We start from the raw sequence: 22,287 nt of genomic DNA, 5'->3' as shown, positions 1-22,287 counted from the left end.
ACTGGGGAGATATCTATCTATCTATCTATCTATAGATATAGATATAGATATATATGTATAATGAGGCTGGGGATGGATAGCTCAGCAGTCTAAGTGCCTGCCTGGCAAGCTCAAGAACCTAGCTTTGATCCCTGATACCGCATGCCTTGCCAAGGTGAGCCATGCTGGCCACAGAAACGGAGCGTGGTGGTACATCTTGTAATCCCAGCACTGGGGAGGCTGAGACAAGAGGATCACTAAGAGTCTGAGCTGCATAGCAAGATCTTGTACCAAATAAATAAATAAAAAATTAAAAAATTTTAACTAGCTTTGGATTATAAGGGCAGTTTTCTAATACCTAGCCCAGAGGTGATTAAGATAGTGTAGTATTGGTGCCAAATGTAAAACCCAGATCAAAGTTAGGGACAATGGATTGTACATTTGTTAGGCGACATAGGAAGGTGTGCTGGAGTTTGCTGTTTTTAACAATTTAGAGATGAAGGGAGGCAAGTGAATGGGAAAGGGAGGGAGATTAAAAAGAGAAACAAGCAGTGTTATGTACACCTACTCCCCAAGATGAATGTAAACTTCATGTTCTACAAACTTGTACTAATGAATTTTTTTTTAAAGCATGCAACAGAAAGCCCCCCCGCCAAAAAAATGTGTAACCTTCAGTGAGACAGTCTTATCATCAGTAAGGTCCTAGAAACATCAGAATGAAAACAGAGAAAATGATAAAACTTTATTAGAGGGCTTAAAAGAAGTTGTAACTAATGAGATATATGCTGTTTTTCTAGGAAGGAACATAATATAAAAACTAGTTTTTCCCAAAATAATTTATATCTTCAGTACAGTTGGGCCTCAGTCATTAGCCAAACAGGGCTTTTGGTGCATTTAAAGAACTGACTCTACAATGAAATAACTGGGCTGGGGATATAGCTCAATGGCAAATGCATGTTGATATTGTATAAAACAATTGTTAAATATTCTTGAAGATTTCAACATCAAAAAAGACTAAGGAAAGCTGAAGCGCTCCACGTTGAAGACACTAAGGAAAAATAATAGCCAAAAGCAGTAGGTGATCCTGGATCATAAGGAAAAGAAAACTCTGTAAGAATAATATTGGAGTAATTGGTAAAATTTATATATGGTTTATTTTAGACAGTAGTATCATGTTAATTTTAGATTTTTAAAAAATCTGATTCTGTTGTGGTTATATGAGGCAATGTCCTTGCTAGAATATATCTTAAAGTATTTAGTAGTGGATGGTATTAATTAGTCTAGAATGTATTTCAGTGCAAAAAATTAAAAAAAAATTTGCCAGTTGTGGCAAAATGCAGTCTACATATATACAGATTTTAGAAGTTTAAAAAGTGACACTGAGGAAGGATGTGGTGGCACAAACCTGTTAATGCTACCACTTGGGAGGCTTAAGCAAGAGAATTACAAATTCGGGCCCCACCTGGGCAACTTGGTGAGACTGTCTCAAAATAAAAAGTGCTTGGGACTTAGCTCGTTGATAGAGCAATGAGCTTGGGCTCAATCCCTAGTGCTGCCAAAAAACGAACAGCAAATCAGCTGAGAGAATTAGTTATTGAATTAAAAAAAGATTAGATCTTTGCCTCATACTATACATGCAAACAAAACAAATTCCAGTTGGGAAAATAAAAAACTTTAGAAAAAAAACAGGCACATGCCTTTCATGATGTCTTGTGGTAGGGAAGATTTTTTTCTCAGTACTGAGGATAAAACCCAGGACCCTTACATTGAGCTATAGTCCCAGCTTTTTTGCTTTTTTTTTTTTTTTAGGAACCGGGGATTGAACTCAGACCCTTATGCTTGCCAGGGAAGTGCTTATTCCACTGAGCCATCTCCCCGGCCCTATTCCCAGCTTTTAGTTTGAGAGATGATCTCACTAAATTGTCCAGAATGGGCTTGAACTTGTGTTCCTCCTGCCTCAGCTTTTCAGAGGCTTTCAGAGGTTTACAGGCATGTACCACTAAGCCAAACTGGAAAGAATTTTTTTTTTTTTTTTTTTTTTAGTACAGGGTCTACAGGGTCTCACTATGTAGATCGGACTCCTAGTGATTCTCCTGTTTTTAGCCTCCCAAGTGCTGAAAACTTGTGTGTGCCACCACGCCCAGTCTCAATCATCCTGTTAGGGTTCCTTGGGGCCAGGGCTAGCACAGCATGCCTGGGATCGAACCCCAGCTGCTGTGTTCTGCCAAATCAGGTACTTTAGTCCGCTGAGCTATTTGGCTGGTCCTTGCAAAGAATATTTTTAAATGAGATCCAGAAAGCATAAGCAACACATGAAAAGATTACTAAGGTTTTAATTCATTTTGAAAAAAAAAAACCCTTTCTGTTCAGCACTTCATAAAAGGTAAGCCATATACTTGAGGAAATACTATAAATCACTGATCTTTTTAATGAACATAGATGCAGAAATCCTCAATAAGATACTTGCAAATGGAATGTAATAAGTCATCAAAAAAGTTACACGCTATGACCAAGCAGGATTCATTTCTGGGATGCAAGAATAGTTCCACTTGTTCAAATCAGTAAATATAATATACCACATTAATAGGAGCAAGGGCAAAACCATGCGATCATTTCAATAGATGCAGAAAAAGAACTTGACAAAATTCAGCATGCATGTGTGGTAAAAACTGTAGAGAAAATTGAAATAAAAGATCTTTCTCTCACCATCTATGACAAACCAGTTGGAGAGCTGTTGTTTACTAAATGGAGAAAAGCTGAAACCTTTCACTCTGCAATCAAGAACAAAACAAGGGTGGTGCCACTCCTGAATACCACTCCTGTTCAATATAGTTTTGGATGCATTAGCCAGGGCATTTAGACAACAGAAAGAAAGAAAAATAATATGGATAGTGAAGGAAGAAGTTAAATTGTTTACTAATGACATGATCCTCTACATAAAACACTGCAAAAATCCTACCAAAAGACTTAGAATTAATAACCAAAATTTGTAGTGTGTCAGCTTACAAAGTCAGCGCTCAAAAGCCAATGGGATTTTTATACGTCAATAACAAACTCACCAAGAGAGAAATTATGCAGATGTTATTAATTCAGGGATTTTTTTTTTTCATTTCCAATCTGAGTTCCTTTATACCTTTCTGCAGCTGTTTCTTTATTTCAGAAACCGTTGATTCATTGCTTTCAGCTGTGTGATTCCCAGTTTGTTCTGTGTTAGTGTTCTCTGCACTTGTTATGGGTGGGCTTGGGCTCTGAGATTGTGTTTTGCTCCTTCTCATCATTTTATGTAGCACTGTCTTCTGACCTTTTTGTAGATCTTTGTTGGAATTATAACCTTAGCACCTACTGAAGTTCAGGTGCAGATCTGCAAAGTTTGGAACTTATTGTGCCCCTCTGGCAAGATGTTCAGCTCCTGCACTAGCTGGGTGGTTCTGTCCCCTACACTCTGTGCAGGGATTGCAGCTGCAGGGTTTCACCCCAGGCCTGTGTGCCAGGCCTGAGCTGAGTCTGGAAGGGACAAGTTGGAGTAGGGGGGAGAGGCAGCTCTCCCACATACTCACCAGGCCTGGACTGGGACTGGATCTGGTGGTTCCCGGAACACGACAGAAATTCCTACTCTGTGGGCGGAGTGTGTGTGGGGGTACTACAGAGTGATGGGGGGGGGTGTCCCAAAAGGGTGAAAGAGGGTGTCACCCACTCTGCGCCTGGGCTGGGACCAGTAGGTCACACCAGCACAGGGTAGCTGGAAGTTCTCCCACACACTCACCGGGTCTAGACTAGGACTGGATCTGGGGGTTCCCAGAATGTGGCAGAAATTCCTACTGGGCAGGTGGGGTAGGGGAGGTGCTGCGGAGTGGTGGGGGGTGTCCCAAGGGGGTGGAAAAGGGTCTCACCCACACTGCGCCTGGGCTGGAACCAGTAGGTCCCACAGGCACAGGGAAGCCAGAAGCTAAGAGAGAAATTATGGAAGCACCACATTTTACAGTAACATCAAGAAAAATTGAATACTTAGAAATTAACCTAATCAAGCCTTTTTACCAAGATGGTGCTGAAGGTGAAGGAGGAAATCCCTGCCCTTGCCAAAGCTAAAGCCAAAGCAAAACCTTTGAAGGCCAAGAAGGCTGTGCTGAAAGGCATCCACAGCCACAAAAAGGAAAAGATAAGAACATCACCCACCTTTTGCTGTCCCAAACGCTGTGTCTCCGGAGGCAGCCCAAATACCCTCAGAAGAGCACTCCCAGGAGAAATAAGCTTGACCGTTATGCCATCATCATGTTCCCCCGACCACAGAATCAGCCAGGGAAAAGATCAAGGACAACAACACACTCGTGTTCATGGTGGATGTCAGAGCCAATAAGCACCAAATCAAAAAAGCTGTATGACATCAGTGTTGCCAAGGTCAGTACCCTAATCAGGCCTGATGGAAAGAAGAAGGCATATGTTCATCTGGCTCCCGATTGTGATGCACTGGATGTTGCCAACAAAATTGGGATCATCTAAACTGAGTCCAGCTAGCTAATTGTATATATATATTTTTTTTTTCCCAATAAAAAAAAGAAAAGAAATTAACCTAATCAAGGAAGTGAAAGACTTACAATGAAAACTGTAGTACCTGAAAAAGGAGATTGAAGAGAATGTCAGAAAATAAAAAGATGTCGCTTGTTCCTGGATAGACAGCCAATAATGAAAATGGCCACACTTCCAAAACTGTTATATGGATTTAAATTAATCCTAAGCAAAGTACTAATAGCAGGACAGTCATCTTGGTCACTCTGATGTCTACTGTATGAAATTGTTTAGTGGTTGGTGGAACACATGATAGAGTAAGCAAGAAGATTGGAGAGCCAGTGTTGTCCACACTGATAGTGGTGGTTGTAAGGACTACTGTGAAGGAGCTGCAGCATGACAATTGTTACTGCAGAGCCCGCCTCTCCTTTCTTTATCCCTCATCTAAAGGCTTTAATAGTGACACTTGCCCAGAAGAACCCAGCTCAGGTATCTATGAGTTCTGAACTGTTTGCTTATCATGTACAGGGCAATGTGACCTTTGAGGATGTAACTGGACTCTTCCTGGAAAGAGTGGAAGCTTCTTGATGAGACACAAAGACTTCTGTATGCTGAAGCGATGCTACAAAACATGTCCTTTGTGGTTTCACTGGGACTTATATAATACCAGATTCATGTAGTTCAGCTGGAGATGGGGCCACACACCTGGGTGCCTGACATAGCTGACTTGATTCCAGCTTTCTTGAGAAGGCCCAACTCTGATTGTTAATTTCTCCAGTGAAAGTTGAAGAGGCGTCTTCTCAAGAAGGGTCCTAAGTCAGAGCTCTGAATGCAGCTACTGCCCCCTGGAAAGTCTACCTTGTGAGATATGTGGGCCAGTGATGAAAGACATCTTGTTTCTTGCTGAGCATCAGGAAGTATTCCCTAGGGAGAAGCTGAACAGGTGTGAGGCTTTTGGAATACTCCCTTTTTACCAGAGTTCACACTGATGAAAAACTGTATGAGTGTACTGAATGTGGGAAATGTTTTAGCCATAGATCAAACCACATTTTACAGCAGATAGTTCACACTGGAGCAAAACCTTATGAATAGTGAATATGGGAAGGCTTTCAGGGGTAAAGATGGATTTCTTCAGCACCAGAAAGAATTCACAGTGAAAAAAGGCCTTAGGAGTGCAGTGGGGAATTGTTCAAATAAAGCTCTGGACTATTTGTACACAGTGGAGCAGAGAGGAACAAGGCCTTATCAGTGTAACAAATGTAGACTACAGCAGGAGATCCCACCGTGTTTACAAGAAATTTCACATTGAGTAAAGCCATCTAAAAATGTGAGAGCACCTATAGCAGAAGTAGCAGCCTTGTTTGTCATAAAATACAACGCCGCAGTAAAGTCTTTAGGAATAGGCTCTATCACGCACACCTCTTCCTTCCCAGAGGAGGTTGTGGACACCATCTCTGTACCCAAGGTTACCAAAATTATCTTTTTGGTTTTTCACTCCTCTGATCTGGGCTGCTGTGACTTTGAAGGCTCTTAGTGAAGCACTTGCTGCTAGTGTAATCGGTGTGGCCAGCTGCCAGGCCCCACAGTAGAGGGGCCCAAGAAGTTTTCTTGGGATTCAGTTTGCCGGGGAAAAGGGGACAGGAATGTGAGCAGCCACTGTTGTTAGTTGACCCCAGGCACTGGGCCACTCCCTCTCTCGCTTCTAGATATCCTATTTCTGCAGGGATTCAGGTCACAGGTGTGGTTTGTGCTAATCGAACTTTGGTACTAAAAGTTCATAGGGTGACGGCCATCTAGAGAGCCAGAGTGCACTGCAGTCACGTCCACCTATTTGGCCCCAGGCACCCAGGCCTGTAATTGGTGGTGCACACCAACAGCCGTGACTGGAGGGGCCTGGAGGGGCCTGGAGTGGGGGACGTGAGGGAGTCTGGAAAATCTCAGCTGATTCCACCTAGGATTGGCGCATAGGGCCTTAGCTTGTTCTTCTCCCTCCAGTGGCACTGCCATACTGCTCCAAACCAGCCTTGCACAGCTTAATCTTTTTACCCCCATCTGACTGAGCAAAGTTATAGGGTTTAAGTTCTGTTGGTGGTAGTACCTTTGTTGTACCCTTCTTTTCATTCTGGGACCTGATTCTGAAGTGGTGCTCTGAACCAAATCCTTTGTGGTTGCAAAACCCCTTCTAACCAAAATCCAGAAAAGTAAATTCAGGAATCAAGTATATAGGAGAAAACATTCCTATATACATATCCATCTGTGGTTCTTGAAACTCTTTTTGTCCCATGCCCATACCTTTTCTTTTGTTCTGTTTTTTTGTTTTTAGAGGTTCTTATGAACCTTTTCTGGCCCTAGTGAATCCATTTCTGACCCTGGTGAACCTCCATCCCTAAGTCTTTTACACATGATAATGCCAGTACCAGTGCATGCCTGTCTTGAATATCGGCCCTAACCAATTCACTTCTGGCCCCTGTGGCATGCAAATTGTGGGACTTCCCACTGCCCACTTATATTTTCTCACCAGGTGTCCCTGTTGAGCACCAGTCTGCCACAGTCTGCTCTGATCTCAGTGTTCCTGGGGAAAAATGGCAATGGGATGAGGAAAATATAGACAGTAAATTATAGCTTTCTTTTGATGGGAGAAGAAACTGAATTACCACTAGAGGAGCATTTATATACACTTTTGACACTAAGTATCAGAAGACACAGGATTGATTGCTTAGTGACTAATGACTGGCATTGTCTCAGGAAAGATGTTTTTGTCAGGACTAAGCTAGCTCGATTGCTTTCAGCACTTTGTCCTTGTCTTGCCCCAACACATGACCATATTCCTGCTTAAGCTGCTGCCTACACCTAGTACCTTCAACTTCAAAGTGTCTTTTGGAAAATAGTAATTCAACTTCTGACTATATTTTAAGCTCTCACACATAGTACCAATGAATAGTTCACCATGATGTTCATTGTAGTATTGTTTTTATTAGCTGGAAATAACCTTTGCATATCAAGTGAGTAGTGAATAAATGTTTATTTTCAAACAGAATAGTAGCGTGAGGTTAATTTTTTTCAAAGTACAGTTAGCTGGGTTAACACAGATTCATAGATATATTTATACTTTTCTGTGGCTGATACGATGTTTTTAAATTTAGAGACCGGGAACAGTAGTATGTAAGGATACGTTTGGATTGAAAAGAAAGATGGTTAAAGAAGCAATATCTGGGGAAAGTTTTGTTTATTTACATGAGAAATGTAAGTGTTCCTTATGGTTAACTCTAGCTGTATAAACTCAAGAATTTATAAGGATATATGCTTAGAGATTTTCAGAAAAATCCCGTATTATCGATGTTCCTGTGGTATCACTGTTGCTATCCAAATTAAGAATCAGGACTTAGGAAATGAGGTGTACTTTCACTTGAATTTGTTTATGCAGATTAGACTAAAGAAAGCAATAGAAAAGATACTAAAAAATACAAAAGATTGAATATGTTTCTGAAGGGGAAGAGTTATGGTACAGAGTATAAGTTGAATAATTCACCTTGCATAAGGGTCATGGCTTTTTTCCTTCCTCATTACTGGGAAAGATATTCGATACTCATAAGTTAAAGTAAGAAAGGTTTATTTTAGCTCAGAGTTTGAGCTAAAATGAGTTTCAGTCCATAGTTGGCTGGCTTCAAGTAGGGTGACCTGGCAAAGGGGCATGGCAGAAGAGGAACAGTCAGTAGCAGAATAGGCAGAAAACAGCAGTAAGTCTCTCTTTCCCTTTTAAAATTTTATTTATTTACTTTTGGCAGAACTGGGGATTGAACTCAGGCCCTTGCGCTTGCCAGGGAAGCGCTTATTCTGCTGAGCCATCTCCCCAAACCCTTTTTTCCCTTTTTTAAAAATTATCTATTTATTTATTTGGTACAGGGTCTCGCTATGCAGCTTGGACTCATAGTGATCCTCCTGTCTCAGCCTCCCCACTACTAGGATTACAGGCATGCCCAACCATGCCTGGTTTTGGGGCTGGCAGGGCCTGCCCAGGATTCCAGGGCCACAAGAAAATGCAGTACCCAGTATAGAACTCAGGAACCTTGTGCTTGCCATACAGTTGCTTAGACTGCTGAGCTATCTCCCCAGCCTCCCTTTCCCTTTTATTCTATTCTGGAAACCAATCCATTGGTTGGTGCCATGCACACTCTGGGTGGAGGTTCCATCTTCAGTAAATTCATTCAGTCATAGCTTGAACTATGCTGAACCAACTGGAGGGCAGTAACACATGTTGTTAATCCCAATCTCACACAGTCCTTGATCTAGCCACTTCTCAAAAGCCCCACCTATGCACACATGAGACATTGGAGGACATGACATAGAAACCATAACAATCATGAATTCTACTTAAACTTGAAAGAATGCTATGAAAAAAAAATATATATGATCTTAGGTGTCTGTATGATAATTGACCAAGTTCTAGCCCAGTTGTCTCAGTTAAATTTGAGCAGTATGAGGAAAGGCCAGGGTTAACTAAGAGGTGAAGCAGCGTGGCTGGCTTACATAGTACTTGGTAATAGTTGGATTTTTCTGTTGCATCAGTAGAAGTTTTTGTGTTTTTTTAAAGTACCTTTCTAAAAATTTATTTGACCTTTGCATAGGTCATGGAATTTACTGAGTATCTTTAATATTCTAGACAGACAATTGGTTCTGTAATACTTAACCTTTGTACTTTCATCAGTTGTTTCCCTAATACAACTTTTCCAGATTAAGGGAAAATTAGCAATACATAGGAATTTATGTGTATTTCAGAGTTTACATAATAACTACTCTTTTTTTTGGAATTGAACTGAGGACCTTGTGCTTACCAGACAGGTACTGTGAGAGTTCATATATTTAAGTGCTCTGTGTTACGTTTTTATTTGGTGGAGTTAGAAATTATTGTATAATCTCCATTCTTCACTTTATAGTTCATACCTAATACTCTCTTGTTTCACATTTGTTATTAGTGCATATTGGTTATAGAGATTAATAGATTTTCTTCTGGCAGATTGGTACATGCATATAACATACTTTATTTTTTTAATATTTATTTATTTTTATTTATTACATTTATTTATTGTGTGTGTGTGTGTGTGGCCAGCTCAGCCCACCAGGGGGCGGGGCTGGCTGGCATGTGGTGCTGGAGGATTGAACCGCGGTCCCTGTGCTTTGCCAAACTTGTTTCAAGTAGGTGCTTTAGACCACTGAGCCATCTCTCCAGCCCCCATATAACATACTTTAAACATGCTCTCCGTTTTTTAGTATGGAGAAGTCTGCTTTTTTCTAATGACTCCTTGTAATTAGATAAAGATTACTTTGAAACTTAGCTACTCAAATGCAAGGCATTCTTTTATTTTTTGTTTCTGAATTTTAGAGCTGAACGACAAAGAAATGAAGCACTAAATAATGCTGAAGAGCTAAGTAAAGCTTTCCAACAATATAAAGAAAAAGTGGCTGAAAAACTGGAAAAGGTAAGACAGTTGTACAAAATCAATGTTGTTTCTTACTGTCTATATTCTAAAATAAATGTAGACATAGTAGAATATGTTTATAGTTAGATAAAAGGTTAATTATTATGATTGTATTTATAACAAAATCATTCAAATAAAGAGTTTTTGCCAGCATGGTAGTACATGCCTATAATCACAGTGTTAGGGAGGCTGAGGAAGAAGATTGCTGTGAGTTTAAGGCTAGCCTGCATTGTATAGCAGTACCCTGCCTCAGAAAACAAAAAACAAACAAAAAGTCATCTTGCAAAAAAATTACATTTTAAAATTAAATTTTAAGTATCTCGTGGTATTTGACCCAGCTGACTTTGATTTTGCCATCTTTTCGTTTTCTTTTTTATATTCTGTATTCTATATTCTATATTTCTGTACCAAGCAAAAATTATAATTTAGAAGTGTTAGAATTTCAAGGAAAACAGATTGGGAAAGAGGAATAAAAAAGAAAAGATTCAAATCACAAGAAGGATTAACACCATAAATGAGAAGCAGTGGCAGACTATGGGAGAGTTGTGGTAGAGCACTGACCTTACAAGTAAGAGAACCTTGGGTTCACTACCAGTAAAAGAAAAAACTAAAAACAAAAAAGGGAACTATGATGACACATACGTGTAATCCTGGTACTCTGGGAGTCTGAGGCAGGAGGATTGGAGGATAAAACTCAGTCTAGGAAACTCAGAAATTTAGCTATCCCCTCTCAAAAAATGGAAAAAGGAAGCTAGGCTTAGTAGTGTACACCTACAATCTCAGCACTCTGGTGACTGAGGCTGGAGGATTGCCATAAATTCAGGGTCAACCTGCATTACATAATATGTTTAAGACCAGCCTGAACTATATATGAACTACATGGTGAAGACCTATCTCAAAAAACAACACAAAAAAACCCCAAAAGAAACAGGGCTGGTGTTCTAGCTGAGTGCAGAAACCCTAGGTTCAATCTCTAGTACTGCAGAAAGGGAAAAGGAAAGAGAAGGAAGTGGCAGCAGCTGAGGAAGAGCAAGAAAAGTGGGACAGGCTACTGTATAAATATGTACTATTGGGCCGGTGAGATAGCTCAGCAGACTAAACACCTGTTTTGGCAAGCACAGGGACCGAGCTTGATTTCTGGCACCACATGCTGTGCCAGTCCTGAGGCCAGGTGTGGTGGGGCATGCCTGTGAGCCCTCAGGTGGCTGAAAACAGGAGGATCACTATGAGTCTGAGCTCTGTAGTGAGACCCTATACCAAACATATATATATGTAGTTGAGTGTATAGTGATATCCTTAGAAATCACTAGTCACTATATATCTTGTACTTTCCAAGATGGTGGGCCAGGGAGATAGCTCAGTGGTGCAGTGTGTGCCTGGCAAGTGTGACATCCTGAGTTCAATTCCCAGTACTGAAAACGAAGGAGGAAAAAAGAAAGAAGCAGCCAAGATGATTATAGTTATGTATTATTTCCTCACACATGCTTTTTTAGTTTCTGAGTAAGACAGAATTAGTTCTAGCAGAAGATGCCCCCCCCCCCCCGAGTCTGTTAGTTGCCCGGGTAATAGTACTGATTACAGTTTCTGTTACTTTTGTTTCTTAGAAATGGCTGGTCACTATGATGCATATTGTAAGAACCAGCACCCAGTTCATAAGCCATTCTGTCACTCTAGTTCCTGCTTATCCCATGAAAGACCTACACCACCAGAGATCAGGGCCTGATATTTTGGGAATAATCCTTATCAGTGGCTGTCAGTGTAAATAAATCTCCCTCTACATCCTAAGTGTTTCCATGTTCTTGTTTGCTGTTGCACTATGATTCCTTAGTTGCATATGGAGAGGGTTGTCCAGTGATTGACAAATGACAGAGATGATGTAGAGCACCCTCACATTCAAGTTAGGCCCTGCTCATTAAGTTCTCATAGGATAAAAATCCTATCCTATGAGGCAAGTGCTACTGTTATCATTTCCCCTAAATTGTGCGCATTAAGCTACGTTCCAACCTTTTAATACAGAGGCCCCCTGAATTGTTCAATTGTCTAGGCAGAGCTTGCCATCTTTTTCTTTAGCCTTTTCAGTAGCTAGGATTATATGTTGGTACCACTGTCTGTAGTGAAATAAAGAATTTTAAAATGTTTGCCAAGGATCATTCTCAGCAATCTTTTTATTATCAGCAGAAGCCTTTTTTTTCAATCTAAGGAGGGAAAAGAGTACAGATGGGGGAAAAATATAGCAAAAAGTAGAGTGAATAAGTAGAGGCTGATCTAGAGAAGCAGATGAAATCTCTTCCCATTTGGTTCCTGAAAATAAAGTGTACATTATGTAACATCCAACTGGTCTCTCTCTCTCTCTCTTTTTTTTTAAATTTATTTATGTGTGTGTGTGTGTGGCCAGCTCAGCCCACCAGGGGGCAGGGCTGGCTGGCATGTGGTGCTGGGGGATTGAACCACGGTCCCTGTGCTTTGCTAAGCTTGTTCTAAGTAGGTGCTTTAGACCACTGAGCCATCTCACCAGCCTCTGGTCTTTCTTGATTTAAGAGGGGACTCACTTCTACCTCTGAGTGATCCCATCAGGGAATACAATGACTTTGTTAAAAAAAAAATGACTATTACATTCATTAAATATCTCTGAATAATCTCTGTATGGTAATAAAACCTTTATAAAGGAATGCTGCAAGCTTAATATTTGCATATTGAGCTCAGACAAGTATTATTAAAGAATACTGATGTGGGAAATTTTCATGTTGAAATAATAAAGCATTAAATTCACCATTAAAGATGGTGAATATAAGTCTATAGATAAGAGGAATGTGATGATTCTTTTCCAAAAGTGGACAGAGGAAAGAAGCTCTTAGGTGAAGATAGAATAAGAAGATTTAAAGTATAGATAACTAAAGGGTGTTCACTTATAGTTAGTAAGTTCATATTACCAGATTCTTTTTATATACCAGGTCCTATGCTAATTTCTGGGAAATTTACTAATAAATAATACATGAAGCTTACTTTGAAGAATTCATAATCTATTAAGATTGATAAGTATGTATGTAGACAAATAAAATTTCAGTATTTTGGAATAAAGTATAGTAAAAATAAGTAGTAGGTATTGTGGTGGCATGAACGGGAATTTATCAAGCTCTACTGGGCCCAAAGAAAACTTCACAGTCAGATATTTGAGCTGCTAGGTTATCTCAAAAAGGATGTAATCCCAGGTATCGTGTAATCCTTCCACTTGGGGGGGGGGCTCAGGCAGGAGGATTGCAGTCAGTTCAAGGCTAGCCTGAACTATATAACAACACTCTGTCTCAAAAAAAACCAAAAACAAATAACGTTATACCATTGAATATGAAGCTGAGGAAATGGTCACATATGTGTTTGGGATGCTCACTCTTACATCACTGTGAAGATGAGAGAGATGAGACACAACTCTAGGACACTTAGGCCAAAGAAGAGATATTGAAGATGGCAAATCTAAGTCTATAGATAAGAGGTTAAAGCTGAAAAATCAGTGGGATCTGGTGACTCCTTGAATATATTAGAAGCAGGCAGTGAGATAAAAAGTCTCAGTGTCTTTTAGGTTTCTGGCTTGAGTGCCTGATGGATAATTTCATCAGAAACCTAAATATATATATACATATATATATGTAAATATATATATTTATATATTTACATATAATAAAGAGGGCCTGGGGAGATAGCTTAGTAGAATAAGCGCTTGCCTGGCAAGCGCAGGGTCCTGAGTTCAATCCCTAGTACCAGAAAAAGAAAGAAAGAAAAGAAAGAAAGAAAGAAAGGTATATCTGTGTAGATATACTTTCATTCTGTAATGGCATTCGAACTCAGGACCTTGCACTTGCCAGGCAGGTGCTGTGCCACTGAGCTATATCCCCAGCCCAGATAGGTAATTTGGAAACAAAGATGAGTTCTGTTCTGGAATGTCTGAAGGCTGTCCAGATGTAGGTTATTTGTTTGTAGGTAATTATACCTCCAGGTCTAAGACTTTAAAATCTCAAGTAGAGCTTCAGATTTAAGAACTGACAATAATTTAGTGACAAAAGCCTTGGACATTAACAGAGAAGTTTATATAGATTGAGAAAAGTATGAAAGGTACAACTCTGGAATATAATGAACAGATAGAATATCTTTTGAAATATATTAAGAAGTGGCCAGAAAGTTAAGAGAATCAGAAAAGTATAAGAGAAGCCAAGTCAATTGAGTGATTTTATTTTACTTTATTATTTAATGTATTTAGTACAGGGTCCACAGGGTCTCACTACAGATAGAATTCATAGTGATCCTCCTGTTTTCAGCCTCCCAAGTGCTGGGATTACAAGCCACCACACCCAGTTTTAGTGCACCCTGGAGGCGGAGCTGGGAAGGCACACTGGGTATTGAACCCTGGTCCCTGCATCTTCTTTAAATGGCTTTAATCGACTGAGCTATCTGGCTGGCCCAATTGAGCAATTTTAAATGAAGGTGGTAGTCTGTAGTACCAAATGTGGCAAGTTTGTCAAGAAAGATGCAGAATGAGCTCAGTACAGTGGCACATACCTTTAATCCCAGTGGAAGGTTTAGCTAAGAAGATGGCAATTTAGAGCCCAGCCTAGGGACTTTAGCAAGACCTCTCAAAATTAATCATGAAAAAAGTGTTGAGGATATAGCTTAGTAGAGAAGTACCACTGCATTCTATCCCCAGTAATACAAAGAAAAAAATAAAGACGGAGAATAAGACAGAGCTGTATAGAATACAAGGTCTCCAAAGTGGGAGAATAGAAAGGGAGACAGTAGAGGTAACTAGAATGTTATTTTTATAGGTGAAGAGGAGACAAGCGGTAGTAATCAGGGGAGTGTGGAAAAGTAGAAAGCTTGATAAAAGAAAGGCATTTTTAGAATTGACCATATTACTATGGAAGATTGAAAGGGCAGGAGCCAGTCCAAAAGGTGTCAAAGAGAGATTAAAGTCCTAGAATAACAGAGAAAGATAGCACAGAGACATGAGAGAGATACAAGATGATAGAATCTGAGAGCTTATACTTATAAAGAAATAGGGATAATTCTATTTCTTATTTTTATAATTTGTTTGAATTTTTGTTTGGAAATAAAAATACAAATTAAAAAACTTTTACAAATTTTAGGATTATCATTAACAAAAACCCATTTTAGGATCATCATTACATGCTACATTTACTTAGAAAAAGTTAATAGATCTTATCAAAATAAACAATTGTCAATTATAAATGTAAATTCCTTTCTTTGAGCCAAAAGGAGGTTCACATGAAAAGTCAGACTGAAAGAAAGCAAAGCACACAGGCACAGCCAGCCGTGACTGACTCCATGAGACAGGAAGCCTGGAACCTGGTGCATATATATATATAATTTATTTATTTTTCTCGGAATGCCTTCAGGGCAGGTTTGGCTGGCTGGAGTTGTGGGGATCAAACTACAGCCACCTGAGGTTGACAGCTTTGTGGAAGCAGCCACTTAAAGAACTGAGCTAGGGCCAGGCCTCCTGGCCTATATTTTTTAAGGAAAAAAAAAGTGGATAAAAATACAGAAAAAAGTTTTAGGTAGAAGGATAAAAAATATTGGAGGAATTTGAATTAAATGTCTTTGGTCTCATAAGTTAAGATGTTGCTAAAATGATTTGTATAGTATGAAGGTGATGGGAGGGGTTTTGGAGACATGGTGTCAGTGCTCCTCAGAAGACAGCTGTGACAAAGGAAAAAATGCCCAGTTTTTGAAAAATATATGAAAATAGAATAAAACCAAAAAAATAGCTCAAAAGTGCCTGCTTAGGCAGATGCAGTGGCCAGGAGTTGGATCCCCAAGCCCCTGGGACGCGCTGAGTTGGAGATTGAGACTAGGCCTGGTGGTGCGTACCTGTAATCCCAGCACTTGGGAGGCTGTAAACAGGCAGATCACTATGAGTCCATTCTATGCAGTGAGACCCTGTAGACCCTGTCCTAAATACATTTTTTAAAAAGGCCAATTAATTAAAAGTAGTGAAAATAAAAATCAGAGTCCAATGTAATAACATTATGACAGCTAAAGAAAGAGTTTAAAGGAGACATTATTAACCATGTTACATACTGAAGCTGAGGAAGACTTTGGTTTCTCTTTCCTTTGCAATAGGACTTAATGTCATTTACAAGTATAAAAATTTAGATCTCATTAGATCCTGAAATCTTAAGTGTGAATTAACCAGATCAGTTTCTGAAAGCCTTATAGAATGTCCTGTGGGAATGGAATATGTTAGAAGGGATTTTTAATAAAGTGATCTGTATGAATACTTAGTTAAGGTGAATATCCTTAGGGAGAGAGAAAAAAATGTAACAGCTTTTTCACATTTTCCTTATGATTATCAAATTTTAACTACTGAGTAGTGCCCTACAGTTGGGTGCATATAACAAATGTTAACAGTAAATGGAGCATGTCTTCCCAGTCTTTCATTGTTCTTTCTCCATTTTGGATGCTTAAGTTTCATGTTTTATGTTTTAGGTTATTATTTCAGTGGGGTATTTGTAGCAAAAATTTCAAAAGTGAATTCTGGAACATTTACACTGAACATTACTTCCCTTTAATGTTACACCCTTTGCTAAATTGGGTACAGCATCCCTGTTTGAGTTGTTGGCCTTGTTCATAAGAGGGTAGAGCACTTTGCTTTCTGATGACAGAGCTATTTGCTGTCTGTTTTAGGCTCTTAAGGTTTTGGACAGGTAGTAATAGCATCCTTTTCCCTGACTTTAATTACTATCCAGGAACTTCATTTTGTTTTTTGGTTTTTTTTTAACCACAAAAAGAAGAAAGAATTAAAACATATGAAATCACTTAATTCAGTATCATACTTATTTTTGAAATTATTGCTTAAATGTTTAGTTTGAGATACGCAACACTTACTGCCACATTAGTACGTCAACTTAAGATAATTTCTTATTTTAGGTTCAAGCTGAAGAAGAAATACTAGAGAAAAATCTAGTTAACTGTGAAAAAGAAAATAAGAGACTACAAGAAAAGTGTGACCTATATAAAAGTGAACTTGAAATTCTGAAGGAGAAATTAAGGTATATCACTCTACTGTGGGGAAAAAGGGGTTTTGGTATAAAAATGGGAAAAAACTGAAACATTTAAAAACATAGCAGTGGGGGCCAGCGAGACAGCTCAGCAGACTAAAGTGCTTAGGCAAGCCCAGGGACCACAGCTTGATCCCTGGCACCACATGCTGGGCCAGCTCCACTCCCAGGGTGGGCTTAGCTGGCCAGGATCTGGGTATAGTAGCATAAGCCTGTAATCCTAGCACTGGGGGGCTGAAAACAGGATGATCACTATGAGTCTGAGCTGCATAGTGAGACCCTGTAACAACCAAATACATTAAAACAATAACCATAGAAATTTGTACATTATAATATGGACTTTCAAAATGCGGAAGCTTGGGCTGGCCAGATAGCTTAGTGGATTAAAGCGCTTGATTAGGCAGAGGCAGGGCCGGGGGTTCTATCCCTGGCCTACTGTGCTGACCCTGCCCCTAGGCTATGCTGAGACAGTAAATGAGACTGGGCATGGTGGCATGCACCTGTATTCCCAGCACTTGGGAGGCTGAAAACAGGAGAATCACTGAGTCCAATCTACATGGTGAGACAGACCCTATAGACCCTGTACTAAATTAAAAAAAGAAGCAGAAACTACAACAATAATCATATTTGTTTTTATGTAGAAAAAATTAACACAGATATGTTTTTATATTATGATTACCTTAGCTGGCAAGTAAATATACTAAAAAAGAATTTTTTTAAACAATCATTTACTCTACCCTTGTTTTGTAAATAAATAAAGCCAGGGAGTAACCTTTGTCTTTTGGCTCTTGTTCTCTCACCATGATATTATGCAAACCCCTGTGAAATTTCAGAGGTTAATATTAATCAGTTCTTATCAACTCAGATTGTCAAAATACCTGTTTTGCCTAATTTTAACATTTTCTTTAAGGTAATACACTTAGTCTTTCAGTACAGGTGGAGGAAGAATTATAGGTTTTGTCATAGTTACTTTGTATAACTGGAGTACTTACTAGAATCTGATATTGTCAATTGTAAGGTAACTTTAAGACATGCTAATTGCACTATGATACTGTAGTGGATTTCTAACTGGTGGTCAACTTATTATACCCAGCTGAATTAAACTATAGTGGTGCTGGATGTGGAAGGCCCACCTGGGGGTTGTGCTGTTAGGGATTCTGGAAAAGCTTTTGGAGTTGCTGGTTCTCTTGGGCTGTTTTCTGCTGGAGGACCTTGTCCTGTTGGCTTTCCTGATTTGGTCCTTATCTTGAGTATTACTTCCTGGCTCTGGAGGGGAAGATGGTACATTCCTCACCATCTTGTTGCATTGGCTTTCCTGATGGGAACTCAACTTTCCTCATTGCTGGGGGAGCTTGGGACCTTACTGTTGCTGAGGATGGCTGTGGTACTTTTGAGGGAGCTGTGGTACTTGAGTGTTGCTTCCTAGCTCCAGTTCAGATCCCTCAGCTGAGACTTTTGTTGTGAGCTCTAGGCCTTCAGTGGGACTTGTGGGAGGCATTGTTATGAGCTCTAGGTTTTCATCTGGACTCATGAAGGGTATTAGGATCCAGGCCTTCAGCTGGACTCTTTGGGAGTATTTAGTGTATGGATAGATTTCCTGTATTTGTTGTATATGATTCTTGGGTGATTCCTTATAAACTAATAATTTAAATTCTGTCCTGTGTTATATTGTTCCCTGTACTGGTTGATACATTGTGCCAACTTGAGAAATTTAGAAGTTTAATTAAGTGACTCAGCAGGGAGCCAGGATTCTTACTTTGTAAACATCCTCATCTTGTGCAAGAGGAGGGCATGGACATCGTATGAGTTCTACACCCCTAGCCACAGGGTAGCTTGTTCACAATATGAGGAGAAAGGAGCTTGCTAGAAGCCACAGCTGCTGTCCTTCCCTTTGCTCTCCATTATTTTCTGCTGCCCTAAATTGCTGCTCTCTGCCATGTGCAACTCTGTGTGGGAGCCAGCCAAGCATAGACCAAAACCTCCACAAACTGTGACCTTTTCTTAATTTTGGATGTTGGTATGTTTTATCCCTACAATGAGTAAAAAGTAACTGAGACATTCCCATTGTGAAAACTCCAAACCACGACAGATTCTGTTTTTACCACTTAAGTTTTTCTTTTCTTTCTTTCTTTTTGTTTTTCTGTATTTTAGAGAAGGGTCTACGGGGTGTTCAGGATCTCACTACTAGATTGGACTTGTTAGTGATTCACCTGTTTACAGCCTCCCAAGTACTGGGATTACAGGTGTGCACCATCACACCCAGTCTCACTTGCCTTCTCAGGGCTCCCCCAGGGGCAGGGCTGGCACATAAACTTTTATTTTCTAAAAAATGTTATTGTTATTATTACTTGATAGTAGTGGTACTGAGGATTGGCAATGTCCTGAAATATTTCCCTGGTATTTTATACTATAATGTCTTTTGCTTTCGTTTTTGTCAAGATTGGTTTGATTATTTAAAAAATAATAGCTATGTATTCCTTTTAGTTATTTGGAAGTTTTAATCATTCCATACAAATTTTAGCATTGTATTATTTAGTTTTATAATGAATGCTATTGGTATTTTGATAGGGATAACATTGAATCTGTTGATGCTAAATGCATGGATATTTTCGCAATACTGATTCTTTGTGAAAATTTTCTCTTTTTTGGTGTCATGTTCAGTTTCTTTTACCAGTGTTTTATGAATTTCACTGTGGAGAGCTTTCCCTCCTATTTAAATTGATTTCTAGGAATTGGGTTTCTTTTTGGGGGGACAGCTATTGTAAGTGGGATAGCTTTCTTGATTTCTTTTTAGATTATTATCTGCCTATTACAATGCCATTATTTTTGTACACAGATTTGCCTGCAACTTTGTCAAATTCAGTGCTCCCTTGCCTGGTAGCTCCAGCTATGACTTCCAGTGCCATGTTGAATAAAAATTATAAAAGAATATCCTTTTCTTGGTTCAGATTTTTTTTTTTTTCTGGAACTGAGGATTGAACTCAGACCCTTGTGCTTGCCAGGCAAGCGCTTATTCTACCGAACCATCTCCCCAGCCCCTTCTTGGTTCAGATTTTAGAGAAAGCTTTCAGCTTTTGTTTTTTCAGTGTGATGTTAACTATTGGCTTATTATGTATTATTAGCCTTTATTGTGTTAAGGTATGTTCCATATAAGCCTATTTAGTTCACTTTTTATAATGAAGGGTGGATGTTATTTATCACATCTCTTTTCTTCATCTTTTGAGATGATCATATGGTTTTCTTCTCATTTTGTTGATGTGACTTACTGATGTTTACTGATTTGTTTATGTTGAATCATTTGCATCCCTGGGATGAATATCACTTGAACATGGAGAATAATCTTTTTTTTTTTTTTTTGGCAGAATGGGGGATTGAACTCAGGCCCTTGTGCATGTGCTTGCCAGGGAAGCACTTAATCCACTGAGCCATTTCCCCGGCCCTGGAGAATAATCTTAATGCATAGAAGAATGCTTGAGTTTGCTTGTATTTTGTAGAGGATTTTTCTATTTGTGTTTATGAAGGATATTGAGCTATAGTTTTCTTCTGTCCTTGCCTGTTAAGCTTTAAAAAATCTGTTTTGTAATGCTGGGAATTAAATTAAGGTTTTGCACATGGTAGACAAGTGCTCTGACACTGAGCTACATTCCTACGCCCCTTGTTTTAGGAAATTTTTTAAGTGATAGTACAGAATTATCTCAATATGTGTCCTTTTTTGGTTCTGGAAGACACAATGAGAATAAAAATAATCAACTAAGAAATTATTTTAACTGGAAAAGTTAGATAATAGACATTGACAAGTTCTAGCTTATGCATTAATTACCAAAGAGAAAAAAACTAGGATAAAATTTTCATGTCAAAATGCATTGAGGACCAAATTCAATGAATTTTAAAGCAGTGAAGTACCAAGTAATGAATTCTGTCTAAATGTGATTATTGAAAATGAATGTATATTATATTTTTAATCTTTTTTTCTTTGTAGGCAGTTAAAAGAAGAACATAACAATGGCAAAGAAAAATTAAGGATTATGGCAGTGAGAAATTCAGAAGTCATGACACAACTGACTGAATCTAGACAAAGTATTCTAAAGTTGGAAAGTGAGTTAGAGGACAAAGAGGAAATACGGCGAGAAAAGTTTTCTCTAGTGGATGAAAATCGAGAATTGAAGGTCCGAGTTGCTACACAGAATGAACGGCTGGATTTATGTCAGCAGGAAATTGAAAACTCAAGGGTAGAATTGAGAAGTTTGGAAAAAATGATTTCCCACTTACCAGTAAGCATACATGAAAAGATATGTGATACACTTGATTACATAATGGAAAAGAGATTTCATTGGTGTGTTTTATGAAAGACCATAATTTTGGTCTCCTTATTAGCTTCAGGGTTTTTTTTTCCTAATTGTATTTTCAGCCATCTGTTTCTTTTCTATCTAATACCTATGTTTTTCCCATTTAACCTTTCTATTCTTACATAGTTTTTTACTTTCTCAGAAGACGTATCTACGAGTGGCACAATTTTTTTTTAAAAGCAGCTTTAGAGACATATCATTTGTATACTGAAAAATTCATCCTTTGAGTTTTAGTAATTTTACAAATTTTGTAACCACAATAGTTTCAAACTTGGGATCCCCAAAACATTACTTATACCACTTTATAATCAGTGCCTCTATACCCATATGTGTACACTTGGGAAAACACTGTTTCTTCTTCTATAGATTTTTCTTTGCTGAATATTACATTTTAATAAAGTTATAGTGATCTTTTGTATGTGCTATATCTTGTTAATATCTTGTTAATATCTTTGAGAGTCAGTATCATATCAGTATGTCATTTTTTATTGGTCAGTGATATTCCATTGTGTGTATATACCAAATATTATTTATTTAATCACCAGTTTATTCTCACCTTTAGGTTATTATGAATAATGCAGCTATGAACATTTGTACATTTGTGAGTGGGCATGTTTTTATTTCTCTTGGGTAGATATGTAGGATAATTTCTGAATCATATGGTAATGCCAAACTTCCAGAATGGGCACAGTGTTTTATATTCTCAACCAGTAGTGTGTGGGTATTTTTCTCCATATCATTATTAACACATATTGTGTGTCTTTTTGTTTATAGCCATGCTGTAGTGAATGTGATGTGGAATCACACTGTAGTTTTAATTTGTATTTCCTTGCTGGCTAATGCTGAGCAACTGTATATGTGCTTAAAGTATGGCATACAGCTGGCCTAGAGTTGCAGGATAGCAGTGTGTCCAAG

General features: G+C 38.7%; 1 protein-coding gene across 1 annotated transcript in view; it reads left to right on the top strand.

Moving 5' to 3' along the window:
* Positions 1–22,287, top strand: part of Ccdc18 (coiled-coil domain containing 18) — a gene marked incomplete at its 5' end in the record, with an annotated part of 110,537 nt that overhangs the window by 23,295 nt on the left and 64,955 nt on the right. The window contains 3 exons of the mRNA XM_023720296.1: positions 9,863–9,959; positions 16,896–17,017; positions 21,006–21,297. Of these exons, the coding sequence (XP_023576064.1) occupies positions 9,863–9,959; positions 16,896–17,017; positions 21,006–21,297 (511 nt within the window). The remainder of the gene's footprint in view (positions 1–9,862; positions 9,960–16,895; positions 17,018–21,005; positions 21,298–22,287) is intronic.

The sequence above is a fragment of the Octodon degus genome, unplaced genomic scaffold (genome assembly GCF_000260255.1).
Source record: "Octodon degus isolate 3935 unplaced genomic scaffold, OctDeg1.0 scaffold00074, whole genome shotgun sequence".
Lineage (NCBI taxonomy): Eukaryota > Metazoa > Chordata > Mammalia > Rodentia > Octodontidae > Octodon > Octodon degus.
This window is presented reverse-complemented; position numbering and strand designations above follow the sequence as displayed.